Source organism: Nerophis lumbriciformis, linkage group LG15 (genome assembly GCF_033978685.3).
Source record: "Nerophis lumbriciformis linkage group LG15, RoL_Nlum_v2.1, whole genome shotgun sequence".
Lineage (NCBI taxonomy): Eukaryota > Metazoa > Chordata > Actinopteri > Syngnathiformes > Syngnathidae > Nerophis > Nerophis lumbriciformis.
In genome coordinates, this window is record NC_084562.2 from 6,940,148 (window position 1) to 6,962,803 (window position 22,656).

Consider the following 22,656-nt stretch of genomic DNA (forward strand, 5'->3'; position numbering starts at 1 on the left):
GTGATGTGGCCTGTGTATGTGTGGTGGGATTACCAGAATGCCAAGAAAGATGGCTCGGCAACAAGGTGGAAAGAGAGCAAAGAGCCCAATAAAGACGAGGGAGAAGTTTTGAGATTATATATACTGAAAAAGACAGACATTTGAAATGTTTGCACTGTCAAAAATTGGAGCTGGCTTTTTACAATAGCACTACGTCAATAATGCAGCACGTTACCAGAAAGCATCAGTCACATTTAATAGCAGAAACAAGCTAAACATCTATTTTGGCAGCTAAAGCCATATTATATGTTTGACTCGTGTAACAAATGTTTTATTTAAACATGTTAGCGTGTGTTAAAATGTTAAATACATTGTCACCCAATTTATTATACTTAATCGGAGAGTCTTTTAGTTATTTTTGTTTCTTTATCATCTATTACCTGGTTTTAGGCTACACAGTTATGTTTTTTTTTTATAAAGAAGTGATTCATAGTAGTATAGCTCCTGTGGTAAAAGTGCAATTTCAATGTTATGTGCATTTATCCTTTGTTTATGTCAACTATTTTTCCTAAAACACACATTGCGGCTAGAAAGTGTGTTTTATTCGATTCCTCGATTTATTTAACAAATTAATCAAAAGATTAATAATCAATACCTGCAGCCCTAGATTAAACATGGAACAGGCCACGGACTTAAGGTTCATAGAAGATTATGTTTCGTCCTGTAAAAAACACCGAAATGATAAGGCGGACAATGGCTACCATTTTCTTTTCTCACTTTAAACTGACTGAAGGCGAGAACAGAATGCTTGCCTTACCAACTGACTTACTGGTAAAACGGAGATACAACTCCCAATATGTTCAATATATGTTCAATAAATAAGATTTTCTAAATACAAATACATTACTCAATGTGACCACACATTACAGTGTGTTATAGTTACAAAGAACACTTAGAATATTGATAATACATTTGTAAAATCACAAGCTAATGTAAAAAGAAAAATAGATGAAACATTGCAACCTTTTCAAAAAGTTGGAACAAAACCGGGAATTTTTGGCCGCAAAACAAAAAAAAACAATCCTGGAGGGACACTTTTTGTCTTGAACATTTTAGTGACAGATCAATTTAATTTTGTGTGGCATTGTGTTTCAGGACCTGGAAAGGCAGAAAGAGTCCCTGCAGGAAAGTCTCAGGAATTACCACCTCGAGCAGAGGGCGCTGCAAGATGAGGTCAACATGCTACGACAACAGCTCACACAGGTAACTTGAAGACAAATCTTACTGTATATACATATATATTCTGCCCAGCTACTGTATGTGCTAAAGCTCTCACATGTCCCTCATTTGACTATCAAAAATAATTTGTTCTACTTGCAGGACAAGAAGATTATAGAAGACAGTCACAAGGAGGTATGAAACAAAAAATACCTGCATGTTATTTGGAAATATTGTTTTATGTGTTGACACAGATTAGGTTTACATATACTTTTGATACCCGTTAAAAGAAGTTGTATCTTGGACTTTAAGTGGAAACAAACCATTGAAATAGTTGAAAAGGGATATATAAGTAGAAATTATAAAGTTTCAAAAACATCCTGTGTCATGTATTATGGGACAGTCAGATCACCTAGCAGGTGAGATGTATAACGGTCAACCAGTGTCTTGCACCAAGCCAGGTAGAGAAGAGTGTGACAACATTCTTTTTTAATGAAGAAAGTCATTCAGCTTTATTCTTAGCTCTTTTTTTAGTAAACAATTAAGTTCTGGCAAAATTGCAGCCATGGTAGCATCCACACTTTCTGTGGCTGCCATTGCTTGCAAACTTGTTAGTTTTTTATTTGGATTCCCATTAGCTGCAGCAGACGCTGCTGTGTGCAACAACTAATCTCAAAAAGCACATACTGTATGAAATAACTTGATATATATATATATATATATATATATATATATATATATATATATATATATATATATATATATATATATATATATATATATACACGTATGTATGTATGTACACACACACATACACACATTAGGGATGTAACGATATCAAAATCTCACGGTACAATGTTATTGTATTAAGGCCACAGTACGATATTATCGTACTATATGTCCCAATAAAAAGACTTAAAATTGTGGGTAAAATTAAGTGGCAGTAATGTTTGAGTTAGACACACTTACTGTAATTGAATATGCTAAAATCTTCTAATCATTACTACATGTTACTACAAGTACATACAGTACATGTATTTTTAAGTGCAAAGAATTGTGCAGGAACAGCCACTGTTTCAAGCAAATATTAACACAAACTTATAGTGGAGTATTTTTAAAGTGACAATGTAAACATCCAGTGTAAAACAGTAATGTACACTTTAAATCAATTTGAAAATGCTGTTTCTCAGAAAAATTAACTAACAATTTAACTTTTAATAATGTAAATACCTCACAAACTGATGTGCTTATCAAGTAGCATTCATATATTCCTCTACAAATAAATGTTGTTTTCTTGTAATTTCATTGGGGTTGTCCCGATACCAACATTTTGGTACCAGTACCAAAATGTTTTTCCATACTTTTTGATACTTTTCGATACTTTTCAAAATAAAGGGTGCCACAAAAAAATTCATATTGGCTTCTTTTTTCTGAACAGTTTACGATACATAAAACAAATGTTTCCTATTGCACTTAAAGAACCGTTTTAGATTAAAATAACAAAAATAAAATAAAAGGCATTAAACACATGGTGGCTTTTCTTTTTGCTCTCAAATAACAATTTACAAGTGTATATATCACATGTACAGTATAGACTGCCGTAATCTAGAATTAGGTAAGACAAGAATATAATGCTTTATTGACATTGTATTAAGTGCTTCATGATTAATGTTTGCCACTCTTGGTCTGTGCTTTAAGACAAATACCATCAATAGTAAATACTAAAAATAGTACTATGGCTAAAAGTACACATACAGTATAAGACATCCATTTTCTATTGCGTGTCCCTTTCGGGGTCACTCGGGAGGCTGAAGCCTATGCGTGTGGCAGGTAAAAATAAAAATAAATACACATTGTTAAAGATTATAGAAATTTGTTACAAAATTCAGTCATTTCATTTTCGTTAGTTTATATTACGTGGGTGGTTTCAACTGCGCTAATAATTTGCACTAAGCCAACCAGCTGTGTGCGCGTCTACGTAACGATATGTGGGAAGCTGATGTTAACTGCATTACCTGTTGCTCTTTAAAGTGCTTGTACATATCTGACTGCTTGTTGCTTGTTATTTAATTGTTTAGCTAAGTTTGAAACAAAGGTGGTAATACTTTGTCAGTTGTCAACTTTGGCGAGTCATGTTTTAAAGCACTGCTTTGCATCGCGGCGCTTCCATGTTTAAAGCGTCACCTTTATCGATAGTTTTGAAGCCCAAATATCTCCATATTGCGCTTCACTCTTTATTAAACAGCAGAATTGTTGTTTTTTGCCATTCTTCCTGTCCCCACTGTTTCTGCTTGTATGCGATTTGTGTGTGCGTTTTAACACACTAAATAACATGCACCTGGGTTCTGTATGTCACCTACGAACGGCAGCATGCGAATGAAAAAAATATGTACCAGTATTTTTCAAAGGCAGTATAGTATAATTTTTAATTCATTAGCACCGCGGTACTTCATCAGTACAGGTAAACTGTACAACCTTAAATTTCATGTGAATTTATATGCAGAAGCATATTTGGTGGCATGATTACAATAAATTCTGATATTCGTAAAGAGTTTTGGTCACAGAAACATCCCTAAGCTTGTACCTATGTTTTTGCAACATGTAATGTATTTTAGCTGCTTATTCCTATTCCTTAAAAGGGACCTTTTTTGCAATTATGTGAATCATTCACAATCCTTATGTGATACAAGCACACATACTGTATGTTTTTCGGTTTGTATGCATTCTAACTCTAAACATAAGCTTGCAAGAGTCAGCTAACAATAGAAGCAATGGGATTCGCTCTATTCCGCCTTTAACCCACTCTAAAAAAAAAAACAACTTTAAAAACCTCCAACAATGTTTTCTATACATGCTGTAAGTATATATGTAATGTAGTAACAGGCACATTCACAATAACATGTAATATTTACGTATTTTGCTCATTTTAATTATACGCGTGCACATTATTTTTTGCGGACGCATTACAAGGTCGTAATTTGTGATTCTTCAACAATAACAAATACTACTAATCATGGCAAACTTCATAAAAAGCTAGAAACAGCTACTATGGGACAGGTGATGATCCAGAACCTTGTATTTTTTAGCTTGAATCATACGCCGGATGAGAGACAAGTTTTAGAAGCTGATTGATAAGCAGATCCAGCAAGTAGCAGTATTGCTCAGTGCTAAACAAGAAATACTAACTATGAACATGATAAACTTATTGTACATTGTCTGCTCTCAGTGGGATACTGACAGATGGAATGTATATATTTTCCATTTAGATGAAGAATTATTCATAATCCTCATGCAGGTTTAAAAAAAAAAAAAAAAAGGGTTGCCAACTGATGTCCTTTTCTGTGTTTCTCGCGAGCTCCGGGTCTAAGTTTAATGGCAAAGTTGACCAACTTCCCGGTTTATGGCCACAACCTTCTACTTCCAGTTGGGAGGCATAATTTATAATCTGGAATTAACTTTCACCAACTCAGAGGCGATGCAGTATCTTACTGGCTCAATATGTCAATAGCTACATAAGCTAGTTACCTCTCTGTGATCACGGTGCCGCTAAAAGTAGTTCCTCTGCGTTGGCACTTATAATAAAAATATTTCTAACACTCGGTTAATATGCAGGTTACAACATGTTAATAGAGTATTGTTTGGCGGTTTTTGGAAGTTTTTTTTAGAGGGCTTTATGGGCGCAATAGTTTACTACCATTGGCTTCATTGTTAGCCAGCTCGTACTTACTCGTATATTACAAATTAGAATGCATAAAAAAAGAAAGACATATGTGCTATTGTCGTACATGGGGATTGTGAATGATAGGAAAATAAGGGAATAAGCGGTAGAAAATGGATGGATGGAGGAAACATTTCTCAAAAAAGTACAGTTCCCTTTAAAAAAACACTGATGGCCTGTACATAATCCCACTGGCAGAAGCTGTATAAACTTAGAGCATGGTCAGATGGATTTTTTTGATTCAAATTGTTGTCTTAAAAGTCAGTCTGTGTGAAGTCAGGTTTACATCGTAATCAATTTACCTTAACGCATGCAAATGCTAATTTGGAAATGGTTTCTATTAAACTCATTTTTGTTCTTTTTTTGTTGTTCTTTTCATTGTATCAGAAGGAGCAATTAAGGGTGTTACTTAGTGCCAAAGAACAAGAAGGGTCACGAGGCTTGGAGACTGTCAAGGTCCAGCTCAAAAGCACTATGGTCTGTGGCTGTATACAGATCATTTTATGTCCTATTATAGGAAGCCATTATACACTGCATTTGCTCAGATGTTCTGTAAGCATTTAATTATCATAATTATCATGTACATCTGCTGAAATTGTATTGTTTTTTTTCAGGGGGACTACATGGGCCAGTCAGTGATAAAAGGTTGACTTGGGTTCCTCTTCTAATATATACCAAAAATGCATGTAATTACAATGTCTGATGAAAACCATGTATCTCTAAATGTTTTTATTTTAGTGTATTTTAACACATGACCTAAAACAAGGATTTTTCCCCCAATAACAATAAAGATACATGCTTTTCATGTGGCAGCAACAATATTTGACAAATTGAGATTTACTTGCAAAAGACCTGAGATTAAATGTTGTTTGTACTTGTTTTGCAGGCAAAGAGAACGTTTTGGTCAAACAAGCATATAGCTTGGATTTAGATCAGGTAGTCTTTATTTGCTATTTTCTGTCAGCATACACACCATCAGTCATTTAAAAAAAATTATAATAAATATATCCATCAGGAAAAAAAAACATTACAAAAACCCCAATATATGTTCCATAAGACACAACTGCAACATTTTTTTTCAATCATGTCTTTAGTAATTTGTGTTTATCTCTGCAGAAACTCCAGAATCCTGCAATGTCACGTTCACTGACCAGACCATCAGAGAAGGGTCTCTCTGGTGAGCCTGACATTCTCCAACACGAACTTGAAATGCTCAGAAGAAAACAGCAAGCGACCGAGGAGGACAGGGCCCGACTTCATTCTGCTCTTAGCCGGAAAAACCGAGAATGCCAAGAACTTGTTCAGAGCAGAGACCTTGTCCAGAAACAGGCTGACCAGCAAATTCAAGAACTTGAGGATGCCTTGGGGGACGTCCAAAAGAGAATGCTTGATTCGGAATGCAAGGTTAAACAGCTGCAGGCCCATGTGGTTGCAGTAAAGGAGCACTTAGGAGGCCAAGCCACAGAAGAGCTGCGTGCCCAGCTTCAAGATATGAAGGCCAAGTACGAAGGCGCTTCAGCCGAGGTGGGCCGGGTTCGTAATCGCCTCAAACAGAGTGAGAAGGCTTTGGAGGAGTACAAAAACAGTGAAAGCCAGCTAGCAACTGAGGCTGAAAGGTTAAACGAAGAACTTGGGGCCGTAATCACACAGAGAGATGAATTTGCAGAAACTGTCCTTGAAATGGAAACCCAATTGAAGGAAACCAAGTCTAAGCAAGACAGCGTGGTACCCGCTGAGAAATTTGACAACATGAAAAACCTGCTCACCAATGCGGTCGATGAAAAGGAACGACAGCTTGCTGAACTTAGAGACGACTATGATCGTGTCCTAGAGGAGGTGGCACAGCTCAATCGAAAGTTAGATAATCCCACTCAGGGTGAAACGGGGGTAATATTCTCTGAAGAACAACAAAGGATACAGGCTGCCCTGGAAGAGCAGAACGTCTCGCTGAAAAGGAAACTACATGACGTCACGGCTAAAAGCCAGGCACTCATTCATGAGATGGAGGACACTGAGGAAGAGAGAGAAATACTGCAAGAAAAACTGGAAGACCTGAACAACAGACTCGAGACCGAATTCATACCCATCCAGCAACATGAGGAAGCTCGGATGGTCATGGTAACAGCTGTGGAGGAACTGGAGGACAAACTGGTGGAAGCCAGCGAACGCTTCGGAAAAGCAGAGGCCCAGGTCCAACAGCTTCAGACTGAGAGGGTGACACTCCATGAGGATATAAACAGTCTGCAAAGTGCCACTGAGAAGCAGCAAAGTGAAATGGAATCCCTGCGAGGGGACAAGGCTGAGCTGAAGAAGGAGCTTGAACTTTTACTGACAACATGTGAAGACCGAGACAAGGAGTGTGAGCAGCTCACAGCAAAGAGTCATACTCTGAAACAGAGCCTTGAGGGAGAATATGTGCCAAGACATCAGCATGATCAACTGAGAACGGAGTTAACTGACACTTTAGAGAGGGTCAAAGCTGAGATGGCAGATTTGGAGTGCAGAGATAATGAAAATCTAAAGGAATTAAAGTATGTGATAGAAGGTAAAGCCAAGTTACAAGAAAAGTTGGAAAAGGTACTGTTGGAGAGGGAAAACGACTATATAAGTTTAAAGGATCACAAATGTGTCACAGAAAAGTTGAGTGCTGCTGTGGTGGAGGCAGATAACAGAGCAAACCAACTGTCAGAAATGCATGTGACAGCCCAGAAGGAAAATGTGACACTGACTCAAGAGCTGGAAGCTCAGAAGAAAGAACTTGATACTATACAGCAAGCCATTCAGTCCAAGTTCATCCCTCTGACAGCTGTTGAGGAAAAAGAAAACGCCTACAGTTGCCAAGTAAAGGAGATGAAAGTTAGACTATTGGAGATGGAGGCGAAGTATAATGACGAGAAGTCTGACAGAGAGAACAACAGGCTGGAGAAAGAGAAACTGAAAGTTGAGATTGAAACTGTTCAGCGAAGACTGGACACCGCTCTTGTCACTGGTGAAAAGCACAAGGAGTGTGAAGATGAGTTTAAGGGCCGCTACGAGGAGGTATCACTGAAGTTGGCCAGTCTGGAGGAGAAGCACAACAAGGTAAATCTTCAGAAAATTGAGCTTGAAGCCCAGAATGCTCTGTGCAACACTCAAATCCAGAATCTCCAGGATCGTCTGAAATCCGAGTTGACTCGGATTTCAACGTATGACACAGAACTCAAGGCCCTTAATGATGCCATGCAGCAAGCCCAGGCGGATTGCAAGAAAGCACGAGATGCTCAACTGTTGGAGGATCAGAAGGTTGGTGTCCTGCAGAAGGAAGTTCAGGAACTCCACAGAGAACAGGCTTCTCTGCTGCAGCAACACACCAAAGCCAAGGAAGCCCTGGAGGCTGAAGTAACAGAGCTACAGATGGCGCTCCGAGAAGAAGAGGAGAACAGTGGCCAGAGAGCCGAGGATGTTTCAGCACTGCAATCTGAGCTTCTCCAGGCCACTCAAGCGCTTGACGAGCGTTGCTCCAAGGAAAGTCAAATGACCCAGTTGAGAAAAGAGAAGCAGCATCTTGAGGAGGAAGCTGCTAATCTCAGTAACAAGCTCTTTAGCTTAACGGAAGAATGCAAAGAAGTCCACCGGGAGGCAACTCAGGCAAGGGAGGGGGAGAGCAAAACCAGGAGAGAGATGGAGGTTGTCCACAAGAAGGGACAAGCCATTGAAAGAGAAATCATGGAGCTGAAAGAGCGCTATGATGAGTCACTTGGCACCATTGGGAATCTTCAAAAGAGGATTCAGACATCATCTCAGCTGACTGAATCCAAAGACAAGAAGGTACACATTATTAAAGCAACTTTAATGCCTATTCCCTTTTTATGTTCTCTTAATGGTTCTTCTCGGATCAGATCACAGAGTTGCTGATAGACGTAGAGCGACTGAAGCAAGCACTGAATGGGTTGTCCCAGTTGGCGTACACAAGCAACGCTCCCAATAAAAGACAGATGCAGCATATTGATGCCCTACAGGTCCAGATCAAGAACCTACAGCAACAGCTGGCTGTGAGTGGACACACATGACAAATTAAAGTACTGTGGATACCACACAGGACACGGTCAATAAGCCACTCTTTGACATTGACCGGTCTATTGCAGGATCTTCTATACTCTCTATTCCATGGTTACCAGATCCAAAACAGTTGACTTTTACTTGAACAACAATAAATATAATCTAATACATTTTACAATGTGATGGCTGGAGTAAAAGCTGGGTGAGCGAGCTGCGCTAAATAACGTCCTTCTGTCTGTTTTTCTTTCATAAAGGATGCTGAGAGACAACACAGGGAGGTGGTTTCCATTTATCGAACTCATCTCCTCAGTGCAGCGCAGGTAAGTTCTCATTACTTGTTTTGGTTTGTTTGTTGGAACTCTGGTGACAGTGGCGGTTTGAGACATCTTTGAGCACCCTGCCAACCTCCACACCCCCCCACAATCATTTATTCCATATCTTAGTTGTATATTATATAGTTTACAAGTTACTAAGAAACCACCAGTGGTTGTATTGCAATAGCTACCAAGTAACATTAGCTTATTTTTATGCATCAATATGACACATATAAAGTGATGACATCTCTATAAATGTTGCCTATTAATTATTTTGTTTTTCTTTCTTATTTCTAAATTGTGCACACAATGGCTTTGACTTTCGAGACTTAATCATCATCCTTCACCTTCAACACCTCAACGAGCTGTCAAAGCTAAAACTAACATTTGCATAGTGCAATAACATAATTGAGACTTCTGCCCTGCGCTATATTCCAATACTATATAATATTAAAAACGCAATTTGTTTCACTTTTAAGCAATTTTTTTTGTAATGTATTGTTTTACCTTTTGATTACCCGAAGGGCTGAGGCCCAGTGATGAACTTACTCCTAGCAGTATGGGGGCCCTACCTGTAGAGGGCACCCATGGTACATGCCAGGACATAAATGAACATGAATTTTAGAAAAGTGTCAAACTATATGAATTACAGACACTATAGAATAGATACAAATAACAGTAGATAGAGAATGAAATAGCATGAATAAATGTATGTAATCAGCAAACCCCATGTCTCTTAAGTAAATTTTGGACTAATAATACAGTGTCCCCTCATCATTGTGTGGTTCTCTTACTGCAGTCTCAGTGAATCATAGATTTTAACGTATCTTTGAGTACCCATTGACGTTTTATGGTAAAATAATGTTCGTTTTAGAGTGTATGAAGTGTTTTAAGTGTTTATAACTGTGTAAAAGGCTTCTAAAGATGTTAAATGCATATAATCATATACAATAAATAGCCCTACTTCGCGGAAATTAATCCATTGGAATGGGTTTGGAACTTAATTCCCGCAATAATCGAGGGTACACTGTGTATATAAAAATCTGTACATATTGTAGTAGTTACTCTGAAGGTTTAGAGTACAGAATCATTCTAAAGTTGTATTTTGTTTGTAGGGCCACATGGATGAGGATGTCCAAGCCGCTTTGCTCCAGATCATCCGCATGAGACAAGAGTTTGTGTGTTAAAGCTTTCTTCAGAATAATACGAGGCAACCTGCAGACTCAAATTCACCATTCTCACATCCTTGCCGCACAGTCATGCTTCCAATGTATTATCCAGACAGTAATTCTTCTAACAGACTGTTATTTAAATCAATTTATAGTCGTTCCATAACCTCAAAATGAGTATTGACGCAGATTAACTGTAGCATGTAGAGACACTGCTAACTGAGGCCGAACATTTAAATCTACAGCACTACATTAGGTCAAGATCACAACTATGAAACTTAATTGAATTGGAATTATTTGACTAATTGCTGTAGATAATTTTTACTGCAAACTCTTTCTTTCTTCTGACCACTTCTCACATTCCAACTCGACAGTCATCCTTCAAATGGGATGTTTGTTCTCTGATTCACAGTCAAACTGCATATATACTCACATATATACAGGATATATAAAATATTTATAATATAAAAAATATACTGTATATGTGTGTACATACGTATGTGTGTGTGTATATATGTGTATATATATATATATATATATATATATATATATATATATATGTATGTATGTATGTCTGTATAAATAAGCTGGATCCTCTTATATTTGCAGCTAATGTCTCTTAGTAGAAAGAAGCCTCGCTGACAAAATGTTTCAAATCAATAAGTGTGTGCCTTTTGGAGTGCCGAATAGGACGTTTTGAGAAGGACATCAAAGGTACAATTGATGTCCTATATAGTCAGAAGATGCATGTTTAAGTGCAGTTATTTACACTTCCAAAAAGTTAGGGATATTTGGATTCTGGGTGAAATTTCAGTATGAAGCTCAAATGCACTTAAAAGCAGTGGTCCGCAGCGATGCCGCAGAGGGGAAATTTTGGTTGATTAGGTTTTAAAAAAAAAAAAAATTTCTTAATACTCCGTGTCATTTTTCCACATATATAAATTACTTTAAATAGACATTAACATTGATCCAACACACTGTAGTATAGTTTAGAAATGGCAGTGGCATGGCCATTGTATGGTTTCACATCTCATTGAACATAACTGTGCTGCATTCAAGGTACCCTGTTTAAAGTTTAAAACAGAGGCGTGACGAGTTTTTAAAAACTTTAACGCCAAGTAGATAAACTAATAATAATGGTTATAATTATAATGATAATGTATTATTATCAATATCCACTGATTAACATTCTACAATCAGCTTATCTCTACCTTTCACTATAAAGTAAAGAAAAACTGTACTTTGCAGGTTTAAAACAAAACATGAATAAAAAAGATAGCGATTAGCACGCTAGTTGCCAGCTAGCTATTAGCGGTGCCATACTTTTTATTTGAAGAACTTATTATTGCACAAAAAGCAGGTATCTTTAGGACCAGTTCAATTTATAACATAGTTTTAAACAGGCTGGGGGTCCTTAGCCTGGAAAACGTTGAAGATCCCTGCTTAGAGGTGAACTTAATTTGACCTTTTCTAAACTGTGTCCAACTGTTTAATGTTTCACTACGATTTACACAACTTACTCTTCTCTAACATGGGACTGAACTGCAAAATTCACATCAGGTGTGTGATCTCATTGTGGATCAATATGTTTTAGTTCAGCTAAAAATAAAATGAAAAAATTAACTGTTGTTCACATTTTGACACCAAGACCACACCTAACAATTGATTAAAAGTTTAAAACTGATTGTGTTTAGAGGTAAATAGCCACTGAGCTTAGAGTGTCATTAGTGTCAGTGCAACATTTATACATAGAGACTGGGATTTTGCCGTTCACTTCCTTGTTGGAGAACAGGAAATTGTGCAAAAAGTAGTGAAACATTTGGACATTTGCGTTCAAAAGTTGAGAGGTCTAATAAGCCTCATCCTGAAATTCACCCTGAAGCTGAACATCCCCAACTTTTTATGAGTATGTATGTATGTTGAAAGACATGGTCCACATCTGAAATGATCATTTTGGTCGCGAGTCCCGACTGTGCTTCATTGAGCAGAGCTTTCATTTCACACTTACACTGGTTGGTTGTTGTGTTCTGCTGGATTCGAGTCCTGAAGGTTTTGAGAAAAAGAGCCCTCTTGCTGTGTCCTTAAGTTTGCGGTTGCTGGTGGTGGTCTCTTTGTTGGAACCTGAGTGTCCTCTAGTGGTCAGACTTGGCAGGCCAAGTTGATAGAATTTGTCAGGTGCAGTGTGGCCCAGGGGGTATGTATGCACATTGTGGAAACTGCATACTTGAAAACCTAAAATATTCAGAGGAATCTTGCAGCTGTCAAGACAAATTTAAAAACAAAATTGTTTTTAAAAAGCATTAACCCCTGAGCCACCTGTGTGTGTTGTGATTGTGGAGCAAGTCTCTCGTGCCTTTTCACTGACTTTTTTCATTGCTTTGTACTACTTTGATTACTGGACTTTAAAGTGTGACAGTTGCAACATTCAGCAGGTCTGGAAGTAGAAGAATAGAGCAGATCCCCCTCCAACTTATGTTTTAGTTGACCTAAAAATGTGTTATATGAAGCACTCCTGTCTTTTCCTTCGAGCTAACACACTTAACAAAATGCTTGTTGCGCTCTGTTTTTATACTTTGGCCAAATTTCTGCAGATAATTGGGAATTACTGACGTTTCTGTAAGGAAAACAAATATTTCTACCCCTCAACTGTTAATCTAAAGTCTCGACTAAAAGATATTTGTGTTTGTGAGTCACTCTGAATCAATAAAAGTGCCTAACATAGAAACTATAATATTGTTTGGTCCATTTTTGCAGTTTGCCACACTAGCTATCGCTCCTTGTGTGTTCTCAACTCCTGTTGCCTTGTTTCAAGCAAACTAATGCTGCCTTAAGAAGTTGTGTCGCAACAGAAATTTTCAATTTTAACAGTACAGCAAATTTCAGTATATGAGTGCTGCTTTAAATCAACATCCGGTTATTATGCAAACACATCAGTTTACAGTACTGGGCTTTTATATTATCAACCAAGCCCCCAGACCAAGATGTTTCATTTGTTGTTCATCTTGGATAAATGACGAGTTAAAAAATGTATTGGAATGAGCATCATCACAATCATTTGAGTGCTATTTTTGACACAAGTATGCCCCCTACAGGAGGATCTCACTCATTGTCAATGCGTAATAGAGTTGGGACTCTATGAAATGCACAAAAAAATTAACTGTTAAATATTTTTGAGTCCTGCACATTGATCTGATTGCATATTTAATAAATACATCTTTAAAATATTATTAAATCTATCTTGGACACTGGAAAAATACAATGGCATTTGTTGCCTTTATCTGTTTTTACTGTGTAATATAATCATTTAAATCCTTCAAAATTATTTTTTAAATATAATTTTGTTACTCCTTTTCCCAACTATATGTATATTTTCCTGAATACAAAGTTAAGTTAAAATCCAAGCTGAAGTCATGATGCCTCAGTGTGTGGCACTCCCACTGGCTGTATAGACACTGCACTGATAAAAATTGTCATTCGCCATATACTGGAATTAAAAATTACTACATTTGACCAGCAGAAAAACGTAATAGTTAGCAAATAATAGACATATATGTATGTGTGTATATGTATGTCCATCCATCCATCCATTTTCTACCGCTTATCCCTTTCGGGGTCGCGCTGGAGTCTATCTCAGCTACTATCGGGCGGAAGGCGGGGAACACCCTGGACAAGTCGCCATCTCATCGCAGGGCCAACACCGATAGACTGACAACATTCACACACTAGGGCCAACTTAGTGTTGCCAATCAACCTATCCCCAGGTTCATGTCTTTGGAAGTGGGAGGAAGCTGGAGTACCTGGAGGGAACCCACACTATGTGCTCTATAATCCGGTGCACTTTATATATATATATAAAAAAAGATTAAAAATAGACCATTCATCGCCTTATAATCCGGTGCGCCCTATGGTCCGAAAATACGGTTATCTTAACCTCATAACGCACAGGATTTCAACAAAAAAATAAATAATGCAGTGATGTTTTACTCGTTTTATACCACACCAATTAAAATAGAAACTAGATGGCGGTAAAAGCACATTCTCAGAACTCTCTGAAATTAAAATTAAAAGTCCAGGGTGTACCCCGCCTTCCGCCCGAATGCAGCTGAGATAGGCTCCAGCACCCCCCGCAACCCCAAAAAAAGGGACAAGCGGTAGGAAATGGATGGATGGATTAAAGGAGTCATATTATTATTATTATTTTTTTCTAAATGGAAAACACTTCCTTGTGGTCTACATAACATGTAATGGTGGTTCTTTGGTCAAAATGTTGCATAGATTATGTTTTACAGATCATCTTCAAGCCGTTTTCTGACAGTCGCTTACAGAAGCGTCGTTTTATGGGCGGTCTTATTTACCCGGCTCACCTTCGACAGCGTCTTCTCCCCGCCATCTTTGTTGTAGCGGTGTAGCGTGCAAGGACGGGTGTGGAAGAAGTGTCAAAAGATGGCGCTAACTGTTTTAATGACATTCAGACTTTACTTCAATCAATAATGGAGCAGCATCTCCTCATCCGGAAACAACAACACTGGAAATGTATCCCGTGAAAAAGCGTCCGTTATAACTAAAGTTCCTTGGGTGAATAATGTAAACTCACTACACCGGTATGTTTTAGTGCTTTCATGGCGAGTTTACTGACAGACATAAGTAAGAACTTTACACTACTTTATATTAGAAATGGCAACAGGGGAGGAAGAATGTCCCATAACAAGAAGATAGAGAAAAAGAAGAAGCTTATCGACTACGGTGTCGTCACGGACTACAAAGGCGAACGCAGCCCATCCCCCACCCCCGGAGAGCGCAGCGAGGCCCGCCCCCGGCCACCCTACCCAAATTGGCCGCCGCAGGACCACCCAGCACGGGGCCACAGGAACCACCCACCCCACCCGAAGGGACCCCAACGATGGAGATGGAACAACCAGCAATCACCCTGTGGAGTTCCCCCCCTGAGGGAGGGGAAAAATAATATTAATAAAATATATTTAAAAATAAATAATTAAATAAATAGTAATAATAATAATTATCATTATTATGTATATTTAAAAAATAAATAAAATAAATAAATAAACAAAATAAAAAAAATAAAAAAGAATTAAAAGAAGATCACGGACATGCTGACACACAAGGTCACTACCCCAGCAACTGGCCGACTCGCAGCACTTCCGAATACCTTGCAGCACCAAGCTACCACAATAGACGCAAGGACTAGACCCAGCAGGCCCCAACCAAGACGGGCACCCGGAAGGGATGGACGGTGGGACCCAGGAGCTCCAGACACGCAGTCTGGATGCAGTAGCCTGAGGCGCCGACCCCCGCCTGACAAGCAGGGCCAGAGCGTACCCCCAGAAATATACATACATACATATATACATATACATACACAAAAATATGTATGTGTACACATACACACACATACATACATATATACACATACATATATACACATGCATATATACATATACACTAGAGATGCGCGCTTTGCGGGCACAACCGCGGAGTTCGCGGATTATCCGCGGATCGGGCGGATGAAATTTAAAAAAATTTGATTTTATCCGCGGGTCGGGTCGGGCGGTTGAAATAAAAAAAAATTAGATTTTAAATAGATTCAGGCGGGTGGCAGTTAAACCAATTCGGAAATATATATGCATAGTTAAATGTTGTTACCCACATACGAAAAACGAGCAGGCACCTGCAGCATATGCCACAACAGAAGAAAAAAAAAGAAAAGAGATGGACACTTTTACGGAGCGGAGAAGGCCCCCGACGCCTCGCCGGGGTCCGGGACCGAGGCCCCTTCCCCCGAGAGGGCCCCACCGGGAGCCGTAGCTGAGGCGATCCGCGAGAAGGGCCCGACGCACGTCCAGGGTCACCACCGCGCCCACCGCACCGACACCCCGCCTCGTCCGCCTTCGCCGCAGCCGGCGTCATGCGCAGCAGGTAAGCAGCTTACCTGCCCGCCACCCCCGTGGCCGGGGGCTCGTAACAGGGGTCACTCCGCGCGCTCCGCCCGCGCAGCTTACCTGCCCGCCACCCCTGTTGCCGGGGGCGCGTAACAGGGGTCACTCCGTGCGCAGTGCGCTCACGAAAGGGGTGGGGCTCACCCTGGTTGATATAGACAGCAGGACGGTGGCCATGGACGTCGGAACCCGCTAAGGAGTGTGTAACAACCCACCTGCCGAATTAACTAGCCCTGAAAATGGATGGCGCTGGAGCGTTGGGCCCATACCCGGCCGTTGCCGGCAGCGAGACGCGCTTGGAGGTGCGCTCAGCGCGGCTCCCATATGATTGCGCACTGGTGTGCGTCTGGGTCGTGACAGCGTGGCACGCGAATGTCTGTGCTGCATTGGATCAGTCTCCTTTCTTTAACAGGCAAAAGCTTTATAACCTCACTAATGCCTTGCATCGTCTATATTAGATATATAACAACGGGCGGGTGCGGGCGGATGGCGGGCGGGTGCGGTTCTGATCAAATGTTACATCGGGTGGATGGCGGATGGTTGACGACTTTCTGATGCGGTTGCGGATTAAATAATTGCCTATCCGCGCATCTCTAATATACACACACACATCTATGAACACACACATACCTATATTCATACATGCACACACATATACATACACATACATACCTACATCCGACAAGCCAACCAACACGACAATAAACGAGTATGAGGCCGGCAAGTTCGTCAGCCCCGACAACCACCAAGCGCGCGCGCTGCCACCAGTCACAACATCAGCCACCCCCCTGCACCAGACCCAGCAGCCATGGGCACCCACACCACAAACTGCAGCAGAAACAGCAGCTGCAATACCCCCAGACAGCCAGCACCACCCAATCAAATCAAAGCGATCGAAAAAAACTGCGACCGGCAACCACACGCCAACAGGATCACGGAGACCAGCCAGCGCCAGCCCGCCAGTCAGCCCAAACGCCAACATGCAAACAAGAGACACTAACACCTCCCCCACCAAAAGACCCCACAATCCCAACCCAAACCCGCACAAACACGCCACCGCCCAAACAACCGAGACACAGCATCCAGACCAGGCATGGGGGCCGCGCCGCCACCGCATTAAGTCACCAACAGAGACCCCACAGCGTAAAGTCGGGCCACACGGGCACGGATCCCACCCGAAAGGAAGCGAGACCCGCACGACGCCACCCACAAATAAATAATAAGATTTTAAAAATAATAAAACAAATAAAAATAAAATAAAATAAGTAAATATCAAAATGTAAATAAATAAATAAATAAAAAATTAAAAAATTAAATGAATAAAAGCCTGGCATGCCACCAGACCGCAGTCCCCGCAACCCGCGCCGGCCGAGGAGGCAATGAGGGGTGCGCCGAACTCCCGAACCCCAACCCCCCCATGCATGTGTACAAGACCCCCAGAGTGTATACTGTGTAGTTAAAATTAGGAGGTCAGCCGTTACAGCTGACCTCCAGTCCCTATAGATGTGTGTACTGTAGCGTGAGTGAGATATGTATGCTTGTGGGAACTAATAATGCGATTAAAATTGGGGGACATCAAGGTCATGATGGGTCCCAACCAAGCCGAGCCCCCCAAATCTTAAGTGTCTAATATGCAGCTAAGATTGAGGGATGGACGAGCAGGGGACAAGACAGGAGGACTGGAGCCCCACAGGAGGCATCCTCATCCCCCCGCCATGCCTCTCCGCAGGACAATCCCCCAAAGTCTTATATATGTGTGACTGTGTGTGCTATAAGTAGGAGGAGTAGAGGGCCCGGACATCCCCCCCCCCGCCCCCCCCCCCCCCCAGTCCAGTCCATGTAGGCGACAACCAGGAACTACGGCCAGGAGGACGCCACCCCCCCCTCCCCCTCCCGCCACGGCCCGTGATCAAGAACAACTTCAAAAATACAAGTGCACAAATAATAGACAAAATGGAAAATTGTACAAAATAAAGCAATAAAAAAAAATAAAGCAATAAAAACAATAACACACCATTTCAGTCCTATGCTTGGGTTTAATGAAAACAATTAAAAACAAAACATTATGGCAATGAACGAAGAAAGATCCATAAATTAGCCGCACCGTTTTATACGCCACAGGGTTCAAAGTGTAGGAAAAAAGTAGCAGCTTATTGTCCGGAATTTACGGTACTTTTAGTCCTGTTACTCAAACTTAGGAACACATTTTGAGTGGTTCAAAAATTGTATAATCAGATTTAGAGTTGAACAAAGACAAAAATTTAACTTTATTTTAGGAGCGTTGAAAGAGCAAGTGGCATTTTGTGGAATTATCCACCTATTGATAAGGATGCTTCATTTTCGGTCTCAAGATTTACTCCAAGCTTTATGATCACTTGCACACACACACACACATGCACACGCATGTGTACACGCACACACACATTCTTGTATTTGTTAGCTTTTTGAGACTGCCGAAAAATGCCTACCTCTTGAGGACCACCCTTTCTAGATATATAAAGATTTGTATTTACAACATTAATAATATAAACATACTATGCAAATATAAAAAAGGTAAGCTTTTAGTTATTTTTTTAATTGTTTGTTTGTATTTGGTTTTTAATCTTCATTATTTACTTCGTTATTACAGTATGTCTCTATATACATATTTATTTATTTTTTGGTATTAATTTTGGCCAAAGGGGGCACATTTCAATTTCTTACACACATTTGTTATTACATATGTTGGCCAGAGGGGGAACACTTCAAATTTTTACAAACCCTTGTAATTTCATATGTTGACCATCGGGGGAGCACTTTTAAAACCAACACACAGTCAATTTGAAAAAGCCCTCCTTTTTGGGACCACCCTAATTTTGATAGATTTCACCAGCAGGGGTGCAAATGAGACATTCTCTATTAGATGCAATGGTTTTCTGTATTGGGACCATGATTTATGTCCTAACTTGTTCACCGGTCCTCATGTGGAAAGTACTTTTCCTTGTTGATGTCTCAAGAATACAAGAATACACACAACCAACCTCTGCTCATGGGAGCAGCACGTTTCATATGGTTTCACTTTAAATATCATCAACCCAGGAATGAGAACGTGTAACTCTTTGGTACTTTTTGGCACACAGTGCTTGCTTTTTTCTCTTTGAGCTTTTATTGAATTTGTCTCTTTTTTTTTTTTCATCTCAAGGCTCATTTTTCCTTTTAGGCTCTTTTACAGGATGCTCAGATATTCCAAATACTTTTTTACTATTTCAAACAATCTGAGATCTCATCAATGGTTGCTTTTTTTGTAGTAATGGTGGCAAAAACTTTTCATATTTGGACTCCTTTCTTAAGCCATGTGTTCCACGCATACGTCCAAGGGGCCCATATTGCTTGAAGAAGCACATGTAAAATGTCAACTAATGAATGACAGGACTCGTCATATAAAATTTGATTCCTGCTATGTCATTGATAAGAATATAATGGCAAATTTCTCTGGAGATTTGTATTGTCTTTATTTATGGCGTTAGGGCTGGGCTTGTATTTTGACCTACAGAGATTGAATTCTGGTAGGGGTTGTACCAGGAACATTCGCAACTTTATCTTTTTGTTAATTTAAATTGTATATTTTGCACAAAATTAATTAGTTTTAGTATAAAATATACATCAAATGAAATTCAAGTTTGATTAAAAAAAGTTTAAAAAAATGTTCATGTACATAAAAAAGTGTGGGGGCAAGGGGACTCAAAATAAAATTCTGCTTAGGGCCCCAATTTAGCCTGGGTCCTAATCAGTCTTACACCAACTTGCGGCCTCACGACTCAACCGCCACCTGTAGCATGTACAGTATGATGGCCGCCATAGTAGTCACAATGTTTTAGGTAGAAGACATTTTTATCAGAGCTGTAAGCAGCTTTTGTTGCATTACAACAATTATCAAGATTATTATCAAGACTTCGGTCAGGCTGATTACAAAAATATAACTAATTAAATATACTGCAAAAGAAGGAACTCATAAAAACTGATAAATAAACATGTATTTACTTACGCAGCGCTAAAATAAATAGATTCTAACTAAAGTAATCCATCCATTCATCTATGTTCTACTGCTAGTCCCTTTCGGGGTTGCGTGAATAAATAATAATAATACATATGTTTCTTAAATAAATTGTCAATAACATTCAAGTACAAATGAAATTACACCTTTACCACTTGAGTCATAATTTTTGCGCTTAAGTAACCTCTCTATTTGTTTAGCTCCAGACTTTGTCTGTTTTGTTTGATATTTTCATTACTGCCACAAGTGGTGGAAGAGTGTATTACAACTGAAGAATGCCGCGGCCCATACGGACCACAGCTGAGAAACAGATACTTGCGGCCCAACAACGGGCCCCGGCCCTATGGTTAAGAAACACTGGCTCAGAGGACATGATGTTGCCGTCATTACTGATGAAAAGCGGTCCAGAAAATACAAATACATACATTATAAATGATTTTTTTTAACGTAAAATCATTTTTTTTTACTGTGTATGTATAACACAGTGTCAAACAGGTCAATTTTTCAAAGGGCATAACAACATTTTGGATTCATATTTATTTTACTTTTCTTGTTAGAATCTCTCCATCAACTTCAGCTCTAAACAAATAATACGAAATATGTAATATTATTTTTTTATTTAACCCTTTGAAAGCCTTTTGCTCACATTATATCACTGAGTAATTTTACTACAGTAATTTAAACCTGTCACATTATCTGATCGAAAGGTCTTCTATAGGTTCAAAAAATAATAATACAAAAACAATAACATTACATGTTTGATTTTTTTTTCCCGGGTCAGGTTTGAAAAATTTGATTTAAAAGAAGTGAAAATTAAATAAATAAATACAATACAGTAAAAATCATAATATACAGTACAGGTCAAAAGTTTGGACACACCTTTTCATTCAATGTGTTTTCTTTATTTTCATGACTATTTACATTGTAGATTGTCACTGAAGGCATCAAAACTATGAATGAACACATGTGGAGTTATGTACTTAACAGAAAAAGGTGAAATAACTGAAAACATGTTTTATATTCTAGTTTCTTCAAAATAGCCACCCTTTGCTCTGATTACTGCTTTGCACACTCTTGGCATTCTCTTGATGAGCTTCAAGAGGAAGGGTTTTCACTTCACAGGTGTCATAGTTTTGATGCCTTCAGTGACAATCTACAATGTAAATAGTCATGAAAATAAAGAAAACACATTGAAATGCGAAGGTTTGTCCAAACTTTTGGCCAGTACTGTACTATACACACCCACGCCACACACACACACACACACATATATTTTGTTAATGTACATGCATTCGGTTTTTGGCCACTGGCCACATTTTTTTAGCCCAATGCAGCCCCCGGGTTAAAACGTTTGGACACCTCTGCACTTCTACATATCATCATCTGTTTATTTCTCTTAAAAAAAAACCACACCATGAATTTGACTGATCGTCAACGATGGGCAAAACCGAATTAATCGGATTCTGACTATGAAAATCTTTAGTCAAAGACAGTCCTACTCTGTATTCAATATAACTTCATTAGGGCTTCAGTGACCATCCTTCCTGCTAAATTCCATTCTTTTTTTCCCTTTCATTAGTAGTCTGTTACTCAGACATTGGAACCTCTTGGCTCCGAGCCGAGACAAGCGAGGCTGCTTGAATGTTTTTGCAGGGTTCCAAAACACTTTGTTGCCTTAATAAAGTTCCTTTATGGGATATAAAGGCTCTGGAGGACACATGGTGCTGATTTGACCCGAATGGCTTCAACATGGCTCTCATTTCCACGATTTCATGTCGATGACTTCATCTGCTTGCTTTTTCTTTCCCCACCTTCTCACCTTCCTCTTGTCCATCAAGTCCTTGTCTTTACACAGCTTTGCAGGGCCGGCTGCTGCTGCTGGTGGCTAAGTAGAAGGTTGACAACCCTCCAGCTACGAAACTCTTTTCATTTCATCCTATTGTGATGTGGACTAATAGCTAACTTGACGATCAGTATTAGTGGCGGACAGGTTAAGATGCTTTTCATGTGTGAATAATACAAAAGCAGCTCTTTTTGTTGGTATAGACCAGTGGTTCTCAACCTTTTTTCAGTGATGTACCCCCTTTTTTAATTCAAGTACCCCCTAATCAGAGCAAAGCATTTTTGGTTGAAAAAAAGAGATAACAAAGTAAAATACAGCACTATGTCATCAGTTTCTGATTTATTAAATTGTATAACAGTGCAAAATATTGCTCATTTGTAGTGGTCTTTC

General features: G+C 39.4%; 1 protein-coding gene across 1 annotated transcript in view; it reads left to right on the top strand.

The window, feature by feature from the left end:
* The window catches only part of LOC133615979 (uveal autoantigen with coiled-coil domains and ankyrin repeats protein-like), a 102,392-nt gene extending 91,427 nt beyond the window's left edge, over positions 1 to 10,965 (top strand). The window contains exons 11-19 of the mRNA XM_061974927.2: positions 1,135 to 1,242; positions 1,360 to 1,392; positions 5,303 to 5,392; positions 5,530 to 5,560; positions 5,802 to 5,851; positions 6,032 to 8,722; positions 8,794 to 8,946; positions 9,208 to 9,273; positions 10,383 to 10,965. Coding sequence (XP_061830911.2) covers positions 1,135 to 1,242; positions 1,360 to 1,392; positions 5,303 to 5,392; positions 5,530 to 5,560; positions 5,802 to 5,851; positions 6,032 to 8,722; positions 8,794 to 8,946; positions 9,208 to 9,273; positions 10,383 to 10,454 — 3,294 coding nt within the window. The 3' untranslated portion in view covers positions 10,455 to 10,965. The remainder of the gene's footprint in view (positions 1 to 1,134; positions 1,243 to 1,359; positions 1,393 to 5,302; positions 5,393 to 5,529; positions 5,561 to 5,801; positions 5,852 to 6,031; positions 8,723 to 8,793; positions 8,947 to 9,207; positions 9,274 to 10,382) is intronic.
* The last annotated feature ends 11,691 nt before the right edge of the window (positions 10,966 to 22,656 follow it).